Genomic DNA, 17,808 nt, shown 5'->3' with positions numbered 1-17,808 from the left:
ATATATATATATATATATATATATATATATATATATATATATATATATACCCTTATATCGTGTATTGATATGTATATTATAAATATATTCAAGGGTGAAGCCAGTAACACCAAGGAAGTTTATGTGACCCATTTTTAGTGAAAAAATACATTATTTATATAGCATTAAATTATTTTTTTTATGTATATTAGTAAATATTGAATCTTCTTTTAACTTCTTTATATATTTATTTTTGTATACATTGTATACATATTTTATAAATTAAATAATCAAATAATTTTGAGTCCGTAACTATTCCAAAATAAATCTCCATATAATAGTCTTACCTAAAGAATTGTGGATTGCAAATTACTCTTTCCCTTTTAATTTGTCTACTATATGAAAATCAATAATTATTTTCTTTTACCAAGAATTAAATAATTATATTTTTGTGGATGAGGAAAAAGGTGAAAAAGAAAAATGTAGTTGGGTGGTTTGCTTAGCTAATGACAGATAAATTGAAATTTTATTTATTTATTTTGTTTAATTGAAAGGGTTAAATCCACATGGATGACACATGGTTTATGTCTATAATAATATTCACATGCCTACCATGTTCAATTAAACCCTTCGTAACTTTTCCATATAGACAACTCACTTTGGTCCATGTCACAATCTTGGTTTGTTTCAAAAATATATAAAAAAAAAGAAAAAAATTGGAGTCAGAAAATATGCACCTTAACTTTGTCATTTGAAGGTGATATGTCCCTCGTTATGGAAGTGACTCATATATACTCTTACCGTTATACCGACAAAGTTGAGGGTATATGTTTTTGTACGTTTTTTCATCCTAATTTATACGACAGTAAACTTTTGAATTCATGATTTAAAATAAGCTTTAAATATTTGTATGACTGTAAATTATTTCATTAAAAATTAAAAAATAAAATTAAGTTATTTTTTAATTATGAAAAATTGATACTTGAAATTAAAAAAATATCATATAGATTGAGACAGGAAAATAACTCTTTTATAAAATTACTGCGTGCTAGATCAACCAAGAATTAGTTTGTAATCGAATATATATTATACTTTAAAGAGAATTACAAAAAAACAAAAAGAAAAGATAAATTCTCAACTTTGTTTATTAATGGTTTTTGTTTATCTTTTCAACAATTTTCTTGGTGGATGAAAGAGAAATAATAGATACTTACAGCAACTAAAGTTGCAAAAAAAAAGGTTAAATTTTAAAGAATAAAAATATAGAGATTAATTAAATCAAAAAAAGAAAAAGAGAGGGGAAAATTCATATTAAACACAACTCCACAATCATGACTTGTTTTGAGAATCTAATAACATTATTTATAGATTTTATATATTGATGAGTGATAAAGGGCAGGGGCGGAGCTACTTCATACAAAGGGGTTCATCTGAATCCTCTTCAGCGGAAAATTATATTATTTATACATGATTAAAATAAATTTATATGTATATATAGTAGATGTCAAATCCCCTATTTGAAAATTCTGATTCCGCCTATGATAAAGGGCGTAGCCTGAATATTCAAATTTGAAATCTATAAGTTCTGAATTTTCGTTTATCCTTTGATATAATAGATTTTAATTTATAACTTATACATACGAATGTAATTTATATAAAAATAAAACTTGAACTAAAGCCAGTAGCTCAGCCACATATGATGAAGGAAAATCAGTTGAACATCGTTTATCAAAAAATAATATTCTACGATTAAATTTATTTAATCACCATAAATGCAAAGAGCATAAAAAATTTGCAATAAAAAGACAAAATCATGCAATGTTTTGAAAAAAAAAAGACTCTTTATGATGTCAATAAGAGGGGATAACCTTTGCCACATTCCCCTTAGAGCTTGGGCCATCCATTTGTGTTTACATAGTTCACTAAAATTAAAAAAAAATGTTTTTTTTACTATTAGACTCGAATTCAAAATTTAAAAATTTTAACAATCTTTATAATATCTTTCAGATTATATATGATAATAACAAGATTCACGATCAAGTATTTTAATAAATATTCTAATATATATAGAGAAAAATTACTGAGTTTCGATAAATCCGCCCCCAATTTACAACTTACAAAGTTGAAGGACCCTACCATAATGTGGTGTGCTCTGCTGTAGTATGGAGTTTGTGCAAAATAGTTCTTGCCACGTTCAAAAAGAAAATGTCCATGTGAATTCGTGTTTGTGTTTATATGTAAAAATTATTTCTAAAATTAATTATTCGTAAGTTGGAAAAAAAAAAGAGAGTAAAATTTAGAATATCCAAAAATTTGAAAAATTGTTCAATCAGTGTGACGATTATTTTACAGAGGGCATAATTTTAAGATTGAAAGTGAAAGATGTACGACCCTTTCTTATAGAATATTAGTTTCTTACTTTTATGAAATATAAAATGTACTTAGTAAATTTTAGATATCATACATAAGTAAATCAAAATAAAAAAATTAAAAACTATTTGACTCAGCGAGTATAATAGTAACATTAAATTCTTTTTGGTACATAGGAAATAAAATATATTTATTTAATTTCAATTTCAAATACATTTTTGTTTTAAAATATCAAATATTATTTTATCTATACACCTACTAATTATATTCAATTAGTTAACAAAGAATCCACCGTTGGTATATGATGCAGGTAACGTGGAAGTGGAATAATTCTTCTAATTTATTTTACTAGAGCAAGTTTGAGTATAAATCAATTATCAAAATATCACACTAACTAATTTATACGATGATCTGATGGAATGATAAGTATTTTTTTAAATTAAGATTTCGAGTTTAAAAAGCCAGAAAATAAATTAATACGGCTTTAGTAGAAATCGTTTTTATCTCACATCAAGAGACTTTTCCGTATAAATTCAAATTAGTCAAACTTCAGAATAAATATCAAACAAACAGTGGCGTAGCCACAAGATGTTCAATTGGACACCCTTCGTCGAAAAAATACCATATATACAAATAAAATGATATACGAAATGATCAAATAACATATTTTAGATACCCTTAACATAACATGCTATTGTAGCCTAGTGGTCTCACCTCCTTGAAATAAAGTAGTGCTCGTGTGTTCTACCTTTTGAAAAGAGTTCTTATTATGCATTTATTTTTTTTGGTTTCTTGTCGGTGTCCGGAGTCCACATTGGAGCTCCAACTAAATTCGAATCGCGCTCTGTAGGGCCATCCGAGTTGGAGCTCCAACTAAATTCGAATCGCGCTCTGCAGGGCCATCCGAGTTGGGGCTCCAACAGGATTTTTCTTCAAATCAAGGGTTCGAACACAAGACCTCTGTTTAAGGGTGAAACACTTTCACAGTACACTACAACCAATGTTGGTGAGCTCTTATTATGCTATTTTTGAACACCTTTTGTGAAATTTCTAGTGGCGGAACAAAAATAAGAAATAAAAAGGTATCGTACCAAATTTCCAATTATACATGGTAGCTAACCACCACTATACCTTAATAGAGTATTAATCAAACTAAAAAAATTGACCCAAAGAAAAATTGACACAAAAATAATAAATATTGCAAGGTTATCGTGGGGGTATTAATTAATCAATTAATAAAACTAGAGTTTGAAAATTATAATGCTATCATCAACAATAAGTGATTTCAGTTAAAAATTAAAACATATTAAATTGATTTACAACTGTACAAAAAAAGATGTATATCCAAGTGTCTTTTTAATAATTTAAAATATGGATGTTGACACATCATCTTCATCCAACTCATAGCATTAACTTCTTCAATAGTATATGGGTATAGTATATTTAATTTACAATGATTACAATCTCATATTATATGTTAGTAATATTCTTTTAAAATTATTTATCGATCTTTGAAATTTATATTAATATTTAATTAGAATTTAAAAATTAGATTTCTGATTAAAATTGAAATAACATCATCCGCTGCACCACATCTCGAATAGGTAATAATAGTTACTAACATGAAGACATCAACTATTTCATTTATGTATTTTCTAAAAGTAAACTCAATTATGCCAACAACATCCATTTTCACATTGCCAACAAGGATTTGTAATTAATTAAGATTAAATCACATTAATTAATTTAATTAATAATGTCAGCTAGAAGAATCTTTCTTACTCACCACTAAATTGACAGTAAGTAGTGCTTGGCATCAATTATACATATATACCCTATACTTTTAATTTAATTATGGCCCTTTTAATTATCTATACATTATATTATTGTCTTCGTCAGTGTGGACGTATGTAGAAAGTAACTTATAATTAATCATCAAAAATCAATTATTTTAGCTCAAATCTTATGAATGTATAATAAAATTTTAAAATCAAATATAGTGTAATCAAATCTCGAATTTAAATTTATGATATTTAAATTTTAAATCCGTCTTTCATTGTTAATGTCAAGCTTTACAACATGTATTCGTAAAAAAATCAAATCCTCATTTTGAGTATTCGAATTTTATTCCTTAATTTCGGACTTTTTTAAGGTCCATAAAATTTTTTGGAATTTGTTGAGATGGTTTAGGTTGAGACTCGAGATATTCAAATTACTTTAAGACAAGAAGAATTAGATTCGAATCATGAAAAAAGATTTTTAATGAAAGGAAACACAAAAGAATTCGAGCTTGAATTTATTTTTGATAAAAAGGCGTCATAAAATAAAACAAATGAAATAATATTTAATATTAAATAATAATATATTCAGTATATCATTTTATATTTCTAATAGACTCTGAACGTTAAATCGAAATGGACATAAAATAAAACAAATGAAATAATATTTAATATTAAATAATAATATATTCAGTATATCATTTTATATTTTTAATAGACTCTCAACGTTAAATCGAAATGGACTTTCGAGAGGACATAACAATACATAAAATTATACTATATGGACAGACAGTATATAGTTAGGTAAACACCTTGGATCCAATGAAACACATACATAAAACAAATTAGGAAAAATAAAGTAAACTAAAAACGAGCTACAAAAAAATAATTAATTATATGGATCAATTTGTAATTACCATCCATATAAAATATACATAAAAAAAAATTCATAATATACATATAATTAATCAAATCTCTCTCACACACAACGTGTATACATAGTATAATAGAAATCGATGAAATGATCTTCTATAACTATTTATAAATTGAATTAAAAAAATATTTTCAAAATATGAAGATATTTAATACACGTTAAAATGAAATCTACATTTAGTGACCAAAAAAAAATACACATTATTTATCAGATTTTAAAATATATATATTATTCTTAAACAATAAATATTCTATTTAAATCATAACTTGAAGGATGTATTTGTCTTTTCCTTTTTTTACTTTTTTTTTCTTTTTCATGAAAAGCAAATATGATTAGTAGTAAAATGTAAAGAAAATGTGGCTAGTCTTCTCATCATCATTTACGTGCCATTCGCCTCTTTTTTCTCAAAATATGTGCAACAAAAAGAATGGTGTCCCATTTTGCATAGTTCACCATTTTTTCGTGATTCGAAATTTCAATATTGTTTTTATCAAAAATTTATATAAACATCTGTTAAGATCTTATGCATGGAGTTGGTTGGTCATAACGATCAAAACAATACATTTTCAACGTCAAACAAGTCCCAGAGCAGCAGATGAACTCTCTATTTTATCAATTTTTGTGTGTGGTATGAAATTTCGACGTTATTTTTATCAAAAATTTAAATGAACGTCCGTTAAGACCTTACTGTATACTCTTTTGTCTCAATTTATATGACGTTATTTAATTTGATATCAATTTTTTTTAAAAAAAATTATTATAAATAATTTATTAAAAATAAAATAAAATAATTATTAAATATAAAAATTTTCAATTTTTTTAATAAAATTAACTAAACAGAAAAGTAAATCATATATCACGTACATATTACTCTAACAAATCACTTTGGAATTAGTTGAAATAACCCAAAATAATGCATTATTTAAAATTTTCCAGCCTAGCTCCCAAAACAATATATTTTGCTTATCTCACTTGTTCACGCAAACTATAAATCAAGATTCTATATGTATAATTTATGTACTAGTATTTGATTATAAATCATTTGTAATTATTGCTCATTTGTATTTACATGAATTATTGATTGGTAGGGTCTATAATTGACATTATTTTATTGGTAACTCTTAGGTAAAAAAAAGTTTGACTCCACACATTTAACTAACCTATATGCAATCATAGGCAAATTAGGCCCACCATGGGGAAATAATAATTCACAAATTATTTTTTCAAATAAATATATAAAATCTTTGATATTTTTATAAAATAAATTATAAAGAGCAACAATAGTAAATATTTCTAAGTACTTGGACCAAACAAAAAAAATTAATTAGAATCATTTTAGAGGATTCACTTCAATTTTCACTCTATAATATGATCATATTATGTCAATCTTATTTATTTTGATATTTTTAAATCATTTTTAAATTTATAAGAGATAATATAAGTCAGCTATAACTTAGATGAAATTATTTTTTTTTAATATTAATTTCTTCATATCCATGCATATTAATAAAATCATGACTTATTTAATAAATAATTTTAAAAAATCAACACAAATAAGTTAGTACTATATATACGTGTGCTTTTTTTTCCCAACAAAAATACACATTTTTTCATATTGTTTATTTTTGAAGTACTTGTTAAATAAGTCATTTTATATTTAAAAAAATTATGAATTAATATGAAGAAATTAACATAAAGAAGGATAAATTTATTAAATCATAATTAAATTGTATTTATTTTAAATAGATACAAAGAATTATTATTTTAAAAAAATCAAAATGAGAGAGATAAATATATTATCGTAAATTATAAAAAATTTGAAAGAAGGTCTCCGAAATTATCGTAACATATAATTGCTTACTAAATTATTTTCAACTACATTTTTTTAATCGAATTAGCTGTATCGATTTATACGATTTTATTTTTTTTTGAAAAATATAAAATAAAACTAGTATTGCATACGTATAAAAAGACAAAAAAGTAGCTACGTAAAATGGCCCCTAAAAATTAATTTTTCATTTGTACACTAAAAATAAACACTGAATAAATGATGATAACTTCCTCTTGAAATTCTCTAACCATTTATTACGGTAGGTTGCAAGCCTAACTAACAAAATTTACTTAATTTCAACATCAAATGACCTACATCTCACTAATTTTTAATTTTTTTTGCTTCGATATCTTGTATCTGCTTTAAATTTTGATTTAAAATTAAAATATTTTATATGAATTATAATTCCATTTTAAAGCTTGAATTTAAAACTTCTAATTTTTTTTTTTTGAAAAATACTTATAATCCTAGTTTAATATTTGAAAATTAACTATGATCGACTTTCAGTGCGTGATGAGCACAGTGAGTGTATGTAGTATAGAGATAATTTTACCGTTATTAGATTGATCGACTTATTTATTAAAAATTTTAATTTCAATAAAAGCGAGTTGCAGATTGCGATTCGAGTAACACTCTATTACCCTTAGGTTTTGAACAAATTATTATAACCAACTTCTTTTCAAACTCCAAAATTGTCACCCTCCAGCTGTAGGGTCCCCTATACCTACGTGGCTACATAAGCTCCATAATCTTATGAATTTATTTACTCACTCTATTAAAAATAAAAATATTTTTCAAAAAATAGTAGGATTATTAATAATTGTTTTCCATAAAAAACAAGTAGTATTAGTTTAAGCTAATTCGTCAACATTTTCATATTCATCTTACATACTATAATTCGTATAAAATATTATTATATAGTATTTGCATGCAATTGTTATAGACGATTGATTTTACAACAAGTGTATTACTATAATAAATATCATTGTTATTTATATATAGAATGTTCTTATATAAAAGTAAAAACATAAAAAAAAGTTCTGATCTAAAGAAAATCAAGTTATTACAACGAGGAGTCATAAAATATGATAAGTAAAATGAAATAAAGAGAGTAGTATTATGGAGCCATTTACTCTCATAATAAAATGTAAGATTATTTTATTATGTATTTAGTAAAACTGATATGTACCATATAACTCATCTAATATTTTTGTCTTCGCTGAAATTAGGACCTGAGACCTCATGACTCTCAACTACGTTATTAACTACTAGACTATTTTATATATATATTTTTTATCATATAGGAAATTTGGGTGTGGAAAAAAAAAATCATTTTATAAGTAGTTATAATAATAATAGGTCATTTTTGCCTCAAAAATCAACTTTGAAGGACATTTTAGGAATTTCCTACAATTAAACTAATCTAAAAAGTATAACAACAAAGGAGATCTCATATCATTCATCATCAGGTGAAGTAATATAAAATTAGTCAGATTAGCATCTATGATTTAAAAGGTCAATGGGATTCATGTTATAGATGCTTTTGCCTTTTCAATATAACCCCCCCCCCCTCTTTTCGAAACAGAAAAAATCGAGGGTTCAAACCTATTCTCATCAATAAAGTGAAAGTTCAGATAGTAAACGAACTCAATAAGAAATCAAACCTAAGTAAAAATTCAAATAGTTAACGAACTGAACCAGTAACTTCTGTCCGGCGCCCCACCCCTTGTTTCTCATTTTTATTTGCCTTTTTTACAAGTATAGCCAACAGCCACTGAAATCCAAAATGCCAAAAAAGCAAAGATGACCTACTTGAGCCGGCTTTTAACTATATTTAGCTGGACAGACAAAAACCAACTTATTATCCTCATCCTCTTTTTATACATATATTTTTTATATATATAAAAAAAATATACGAAAAAATTACATTATATATATATACAAAAACACAATTAAAGTGTATATATTTAGATTATATTGATAAATAGATGATACATATTATTTGGTATGTATTTTAATATTATACCAGAGCTTGAATGAACTAAAGTGACCCTTTTGGGTTATCTTGTTAATAAAGAAAATACATTTGCTTTTTTATTTTTATTTATTTATTTTTTTTTTGTGTATGTGTATACTTTTTTTTTTCTTTTGTATTTTAAGGGGGGTGTGAGATTGACAGACAGATCCCACCGAAATAAATTACTAACAAATTCACTACACCCCATCTTCATAAAAACCCACAGAATTCACCAATCTTTTTTGTTGTTTCATTTATTTTTTATTTATAATAAATTTTTTTTTTGAGGTATAATTGCTTGTTGAGAAGAAGAAAAAAGAAGAAGAGGGGTGACTCCTCTTTTAGTATTAGAAGAAGAAAAAAAAGAAGAAGAAGATGCTTGGTGTTTCTTCAAGTTTAATAGCTAGCAGTACTATTACTGCTGGTGCTGCAGGTGATGGAGCTGCCATTTCGGCAGCTCCATCACAGTTAGCACCGCCACCACAAGAAGCTCCGGAGAGTGGTGGGAGTAGTGAAGGTGGTGGCGGTGGAGGAGATTTGTCGATTGGCGGTGAAGACGGAGAAAGGAACTCAGGTGGAAATCGATGGCCAAGGCAAGAAACTTTAGCTTTACTGAAAATTAGATCGGAAATGGATGTTGTCTTCAAAGATTCAAGTCTTAAAGGACCGTTATGGGAAGAAGTTTCCAGGTACTGTTTTTTTCCTTTTTTTGTTCATTTTAATTAACTCTTTCATCATCATAATCATATGCATAGAATTCAGAAAATTTAAAGATCTATATTTGGAATTAAAATTCGTGTTTGATGGAAAGTGTAATTTTTTTTTTAGTTTTGTTGTTATATCATTTTCTGCTGATTCCAGCAAGAAATTTAGGATGAGTTTAATTTCTCTACTCATCTTCAACACTTTTTGTGCTTTTCCCTATTTTTCAGAAAATTCAAGCTAAGATGTTGATGATTAATGGTTTGTTATGTTTTATTTTATGTATATAAAAATAGTATGAGATTTTGTTTTATTATTTACTAATGAATGATGAATATGAGATGAGATAATTAAGACAAGGTGTTTTTCTTTTTGTATCCATTTTGTTGTTTATCAGAAAACTTGCGGAGTTGGGTTATCATCGAAGTGCTAAGAAATGTAAAGAGAAATTCGAGAATGTTTACAAGTATCACAGGAGAACCAAAGATGGTCGTGCTTCGAAAGCAGATGGAAAAACTTATCGGTTCTTTGATCAGTTACAGGCTTTGGAAAACAATCCATCTTCTCATTCTAACATACCGCCACCTCCATTAGCAGCAACACCGATAACAATGGCAATGCCAATGCGATCAGGAAACAATTCAGCAAATCCTCCAACGCCAACTCCACAAAATCATAATCATTTTTTTAGTGTTTCGCAGAAAAGTGTTGTGACAGGAGCAGCGCAGCCTGCTGTTATGACTGCACCTGCGCTGCCACTGTCACAAGTAGCACTACAGCCGATAGGTAATAACTTGAACCAGATGAATACTACTACAAAAACAAGTTTCCTGTCGAATTCAACTTCATCATCATCTTCAACTTCGTCGGATGAGGATATACAAAGGAGGCAGATGAAGAAGCGGAAATGGAAGGAATTCTTTGAGAGTTTAATGAAGGATGTGATTGAGAAGCAAGAGGAATTGCAGAAGAAGTTTTTGGAAACGCTTGAGAAGCGCGAGAGGGATAGGTTGATGAGAGAGGAGACATGGAGAGTGCAAGAGATGGCTAGATTGAATAGGGAACATGATCTTTTAGTCCAAGAGAGATCAATGGCAGCAGCGAAAGACGCAACAATCATCGCCTTCTTGCAAAAAATAACTGAACAGCAAAACACACAAACCCCGAATAGTACAAATAACACTTCTCCTTTTCCAATTGCTCAAATGCAATTAAAATTGTCCGAAAAGCCATTCAGTACACAATCACAACCACAATCACAACCACAACCATCAGCCATCGCGGTATCACTGCCAATGACAATACATACCCCAACACCAGCACCACCACCACAGACACTGACATTACCCGTAGTATCTTCAAAATCACTTGAACCTCCAAAATCCGATAATGGTGGTGAGAATTTCTCTCCAGCAAGCTCGTCAAGATGGCCGAAAGAAGAAATCGAAGCATTGATAAGTCTCCGAACCTGTTTAGATCTAAAATACCAAGAAAATGGACCGAAAGGACCACTGTGGGAAGAAATTTCATCTGGAATGAGAAAGATAGGATACAACAGGAATGCAAAGAGATGCAAAGAAAAATGGGAGAACATCAACAAGTACTTCAAGAAGGTAAAAGAAAGCAACAAAAGAAGACCAGAAGATTCCAAAACTTGCCCATATTTCCACCAGCTGGAAGCACTGTACAAAGAAAAAGCCAAGCTCGAAGCTGTAACACACAACACTGCCTTCGGATTAACACCCGAAAACACTCCTCCTCCTCCTATCATGGCTCAACCCGAACAACAATGGCCAATTCCTCAAAATCAACTTCACCAGCAACAACAACAACAAAATCGTGATCATCATCACGATAATGAAAGCGACAGCATGGATCACGATTTGGAAGAGGACGAGGACGAAGAAGATGAAGGTAATGGCTATGAAATAATCACAAATAAACAACAATCATCATCAATGGCGGCTACCACAGTAACAACAACAACAACTTCTGCTGCTGCAGTTTAAGCACAAAATTAAAATTGATAACAACATAAACAGCAGCACAGCAGTAGTTACTGTGCATTGGGAATGGCAAGTGGGGCAACAGATTGTGCAGAGATTTATCGTATTGGGCAAGAGAAGATGGTGACTGCAGTAAAAAAAAAAAAATTATAATTTGGAAATTAATGCAAAAAGGCTTTTAAGTTTTTACACATGTTCTTTTTTATTTGGTAAGGGGGTATAGTTTTTAATTTTTATTTTGTTGTAAAAGTATATTTTCATTTTCATTATTTATTTATTATTTGAAATTTGAAAAAAAAATAAAGTTTTTTTATGGGAAGGTAGAGAGAAAAGAGACATATAAAAGAATAAATCCAGGGATAATGTAATTTGTACTCTTTTTTTTTCATGGGGTTGTAAATGTGAGAAAATGATTACTGCATTTTGAATTTTTAATTGTTAAAAGTTTGTTGTTATAACTTCTTGTGCAATAGATATACTAGTTATATCATGTGGGGTACATGATTTTGATACTCGTAAGTACAGTTCGATGCATAAATCAAGAAGTATGGCTCGAAAATATTATAAAAGTCATATATAGTTATAAGGTTATTTCTGTTTTTTTCACATAGCTTAACGGTATTTTTGAGTCAAACTATAAAGGAATGATATTTTTGTTCCTTTCACATAATTTAAGGACATTTTTCATCCTTTTTTTTTATGATTTAAACTTATGACCTATAAATAAGATAATTTATAATTTTCTGATACACAATAGGTCAATATATTCTTATGTAACAATTTGCGAATTACAAAAAATGTAAATCGCGCTAGATAAGTCCAATGCAATGAACTATCGATCAGATTTACTTTTCTTATGAAATCGCATCTGTTATACTATCTCAGTCATCAAATATATGTCTTTTTTTCATTTTTTTAAAAAGGAATTTTGAATCATACAACAATCTAATTATAAAGGCCACAGTAAAAAATTAAGATATTAAAATTCATTAATTTATTTTGGTTTTTCTTTTATGTGTCTCTTATAATCTAATCTAATAATATCATTGAGATTTGAATTAAGAGTAAGTTAGAAATAGTGTCATTTTTATAAGTATCCACCAAAATAATTTTTTGTTTTTTTTTGAAAAAGAAGAGAATCATTTTACAGTATACCAAAATATTGGCCAGCCCAAATTATTACTATTTTGATCAGCAATAATCTAAGGGAATATATTGTGTTTGTCTTTCTTTTCAACCAACAATTAACATTTTATTTTTACACATATAAGTACAATAAGGGAATAATTAAGTTTTAAAATTTTGTATAATATGATCTATACATTATTGTAAAATTAACATTTCAGGGGTGTTGGGAAGCAATAATAAGGCAATATATACTAGTACTACTTATTTGTAAGGTGTGGGGTCGGAAAACTTTTTCTTTTTTTTTTAATTTGGCGTCTGATATTTATATTAGGATTCATTTAGATTCAGTTGACATGTTGTAGGATATATTTCTAGGACGATCGAAGAATTTTTCTCTCAATATTTTTAGAGATTTGAATTTGAAATATCTGATTAAAGATTGAAAATTCACCATTATTCTACCACGTATCATATCGGTGGGTTCGAAAAACTTTAAATGTAGTGAAATGAGCATAATTTTGATTGGATTGTTGACTTTCATATAGCCCACAAATGTTGTTGTTAGAAGAAAAACATAAGGGAAAAAAGATAGAATAATAATGATGATAATAATGATAATGGATGGTGAGAAAAAAAGAGAGAATTATTGATAAGTTGTCGAGTCTATGGTGATGCTTTATTTCTCACATGACTTGTTGGGTTAAAAAAAAATTTCGATGTCGAGTTTAAATTTTGAATATAAAAATATTTTTATTGAAGTTTGGGAGTATTATTTTTTAATAGGTTCTGTAATATACGATTTAAATTTAGTTAAGACTTTAAAACAGGCTTCAAACATCAGATGAGAAATCAAAAAATAAAAAAGTGATCTACTCTCGCTTTTCTTAGATAAATAAATACATGAGAAGGCCAAAACAGTACTCTTAAAGAAAAGTATTTAATAAGTTCAAAATCAATTGTACTAACAAGATTAAAATCTATTTTCAACTAGTAAATATGTTATCTATATAAAAATAAATAGAAAAAATCATCATATCCCATTTTTAGTTAAATTGCATTGATTTTAAGAAATTGTACGTCTTAATTAATCTAACTCAACATCTTTTTCAACTTTCATTTATTATAATTTCACACTTAAAAGACTATTAGTTCAGTATTATTATTATTTTCTCTGTCTCAATTTATATGAGTTAGCTTGATTTGACAATAGAATTTAAGAAAAAAAACTTTTGAGATTTGTGATTTAGCTAAAATAAGTGATAAATATTTGTGTTACTATAAATAGTTTTACTAAGATAAAATGAATATTTTAAAATTAGATTATTACAAAATATAGAAATATATCAATTTTTTGAATTAATAAAAAAAAATATAAATCATATAAATTGAAACGCCGAACGAGTACTTTTCATTTCTTTTGATCTTAATGCCTCGAGGCCTAGTGCTTACTTATGTTTCTGTGGCATTTGTACCTCTCCACATGTTCGAAAAATAACTAGAATTATTGCTTGTACGATTTGTATTTAGGCGCGAATTTAATGTGTCGATTAAATATTCAGTTGAATAAAATAATTTTGGTATAAATTTTAAATTCATTGAATATATATAAATTATCAATCTATAGAATTCAGTAATTTTAAAGAGTTAGAATTTTGAATCCATAAACTTGAAATTATGGGTCCTATATTGCAGTTGTATTCAAGTGATCATAAGATAAAAAAAGAGTCTCGTAAACATTTTAAATTTGGCTCAAATTATTAATTTTGTAGCCGTAAAAACACATCTTTAGATGACTAGTTAAACTTTGATACACTGACGATCTATCACATGACATAGCAAGTAGTCTCAAACTCTTGTAGAAGGATGAGACTTTAAAAAGTCGAGAGAAATTTTAAAAACACTCTTAAACTTGACAATAATTTAGGAGTATATTTTATTCATATCGCATTGTCTCTCCGAAAATAATTACCTATTTTATTTTTTATATATGCATGGTCAATTATTTAATCATATTGTATGTATATGTTGTATAAGTAAAGTAATACCATGTCATAAGATTCTTTTTGTCTCCAATTATTCGTAGACTACATTGATAAGTTACTTCAACTTAACAATAACTTTTTGTAGACAAAATAGAACTAGCTTAAAAAAAGAATAATCATAGCATGTATACAATCACTAATACATGTCTAAATCGAATAATCAATTTTTCTTTTGAAAATATGACGTATTATAATGCAAATAATATTTGACACAATATCAATGTATATAATTGAATTAACATAGTTCATTTGAAATGAGTCATGAGGAAATAAGTATTATGCAGCTAAGTAAATTTGAAAAAGATGTCTGCGAATTATTTGTCGTGCTTATCTTTTTATAAATTATTTAAAAAAATATTAATTATAATGTATAATATAATTTCTCTTTATTTAATATTTATTTATATATGGAAAAATGTACAAATATCCCTTCAATCTATGTGTGAAATTTCAGAGACACTTATACTATACTAAGGTCCTATTACCCCATGAACTTATTTTATAAGTAATATTCTATCCCTTTTTGGCCTACGTGACACTAATTTGAAAAAAAAGTCAACCAATATTGGCTCAAGATAGTGGCACGTAGGACGAAAAGGGGTAGAAAATTATTAATAAAATAAGTTCAAGGGGGTAAAAGTACCTTAATATAGTATAAGTGTGTCTCTGAGATTTCGGACATAGATTGAGGGGTTACTTGTGCATTATCCCTTTATTTATCTATATCTTTTAACAATTGAGGTGTTTACCATTTTCAAGAATAATTACTCAAAGGATAAAATGAAAAATGAAATTTTATCTTGAACTTTTAAATTGATAAATACTTGAGATATCTATTTTTAGAAATCACGATAAGTTATAATTTTGAGACGATGGAGAATATATATAAGAGAACAAGGGTGGCACAAAATTATTTTATGTGAAAATTAACAATTCAAATTTTCATATTCCAAAAGGATTATATTTATATGAACATTCATTCTATTAGTAGATAATATAGATGACATTCATATTATAACTATATTGGCTATTTTGATTTATATAAACACTTAATGTATAGATTTTTTTTGATTAATTTAAGCATATAAAGTTAATTAGACCAATTAGAAATATACTTATAAGCAATTTATAAACTTTTTTCATACACACTTTAATATATTAAATACGTAAATAATTTGAAAGGGAGAAAAGCATGATTTTTATAAGTTTAACAGACATATCATAAACATTACGTAAATTATAGTTATGTTCTTGTTCCATAGTCCTCACTAATAACATGAACCATAAAAGTGCATGGTAGTAACAAGCAACTATAATTAAAACTCTTTTCGCTTACTTTTATGCGTTCATTATAATTAAATTAGATGTTGATTTTTATTTGTTAGATTAAAAAAAAATTAAGAGATGATTTTATTATTTTATATGGAGTCCTTTGGGTGCTTAATTATGAATTTGGTGCATCGGAGCACTAAATTTTTGTTTTTCTGAAAAAACTTTATGAGGACCATCGTGATGAGTTGCGAAAGCATCACGCATAATCATACCATTGTTATAACATATTTTTAATTCACAAATCATTTTTAGGAATTACTCGACTTTCTTATTTTTTTTTGTGTGTTTTAGTCCATGGACCTGACGCCTCAGAGCACCCAAAAGAAATTTTGAAAAGACTTTATAAGAACCTCTGTAATGAGTTGAGGAAATATCACGTATACTCACATCCTTTTTAACGCATATTTTTTTCATTTGCAAGCTATTTTTAGGAATTACGTAAATTTCTTGGTTTTTCGTTTTTCGTGTGTATTAGCCCATCGATCTGACGCCTCGGAGCACTCATAAACATTTTTTGAAAAACTTTAAGAGGGCCTCTATAATGAGTTGAGGAAGCATCACGTATACTCACACCCTTTTTAATGCATATTTTTTCATTTACAAGCTATTTTTAGGAATTACGTGAATTTCATGATTTTTCGTGTGTATTAGCCTATGAATCTGACTCCTCGAAGCATCCAAACAAATTTTCTGAAAAAACTTGAAGAGGACCTCTATAATGAGTTGGGAAGCATCATGTATACTCACACTATTCTTTTGCCGCATATATTCGCATTTACAAGACATTTCTTAAAAAATTACACGACTTTCTTAATTTTTCGTGTTGTGTATTAGCCCATGGATCTGACACCTCGGAGCACCCAAAAGAAATTTCTAAAAAGAAACTTTATGAGGACCTCCGTAATGAATTGGAGAAGCATCACATATACTCCCACTATTTTTTAAACATATTTTCGCATTAACAAACCATTATTAAAAAATTAAGCGATTTTATTGATTTTTCTTTTGTATCGGAACATGAATCTATCACCCTGGAACATCTAAAAAAATTCTACAAAAACTTTATGAAAACCTCCAAATTGCATTTTTATTTATTATTTTAAAAATATGTGTCAACTCAAATATGGACACGTATAATTTAGACATGCAGCTTACTTTCATGCAATTATTTATGTAATAATTCAATACTGAACTATAATTACACGTTATAGTTCTCCAAAACTTATGTAACGGTTTTTTTAATTGTGATAATTACATGTATCCGTTGGTAATAATACAAAATTCAGATTTGACACTTCTATTTGTAGTATAATTTAGTCTAGATAACAATAATAATAACAATAATAGTAATGATAATTAATATTAATAGAAATAATAGCAAATTTGGTCTAGTCTTTTGGGCTTTGTAGAGATAAACAAAAACTTTTAGTTTAGTCATATACGCCTGAGCCCACATATAGATAAAGGATAGGAGTAATACAAATAATATACATATAGCTATAACATATACATACCTACTATACACTAGATATACAATCAAAGTGTATCAAGAATGTATACTTCGATCATGTTGGTAAATTAGATGGTCAAAATGTACATTTACGTAAATTTTCCTTTTATTAATAATATAAACCTTTTTTTAAAACAAGCTATTGATAGAAGGAAAAATTACTAGTATGGGCCAATAGT

The 17,808-nt window shown here is 27.4% G+C and overlaps 1 protein-coding gene across 1 annotated transcript; it reads left to right on the top strand.

Moving 5' to 3' along the window:
* The first annotated feature begins 9,082 nt into the window (after positions 1-9,082).
* LOC107007312 (trihelix transcription factor GT-2-like) lies at positions 9,083-12,052 on the top strand. Its single transcript, XM_015205883.2, has 2 exons — positions 9,083-9,598; positions 10,009-12,052. The coding sequence occupies exons 1-2, from the start codon at positions 9,285-9,287 to the stop codon at positions 11,618-11,620; spliced, it is 1,926 nt and encodes a 641-aa protein (XP_015061369.1). The 5' UTR covers positions 9,083-9,284; the 3' UTR covers positions 11,621-12,052.
* Positions 12,053-17,808: the final 5,756 nt, after the last annotated feature.

This window comes from Solanum pennellii, chromosome 12, assembly GCF_001406875.1.
Source record: "Solanum pennellii chromosome 12, SPENNV200".
NCBI lineage: Eukaryota > Viridiplantae > Streptophyta > Magnoliopsida > Solanales > Solanaceae > Solanum > Solanum pennellii.
The sequence above is the reverse complement of the archived record's forward strand: the minus strand, read 5'-3'. Positions and strand labels throughout refer to the sequence as shown.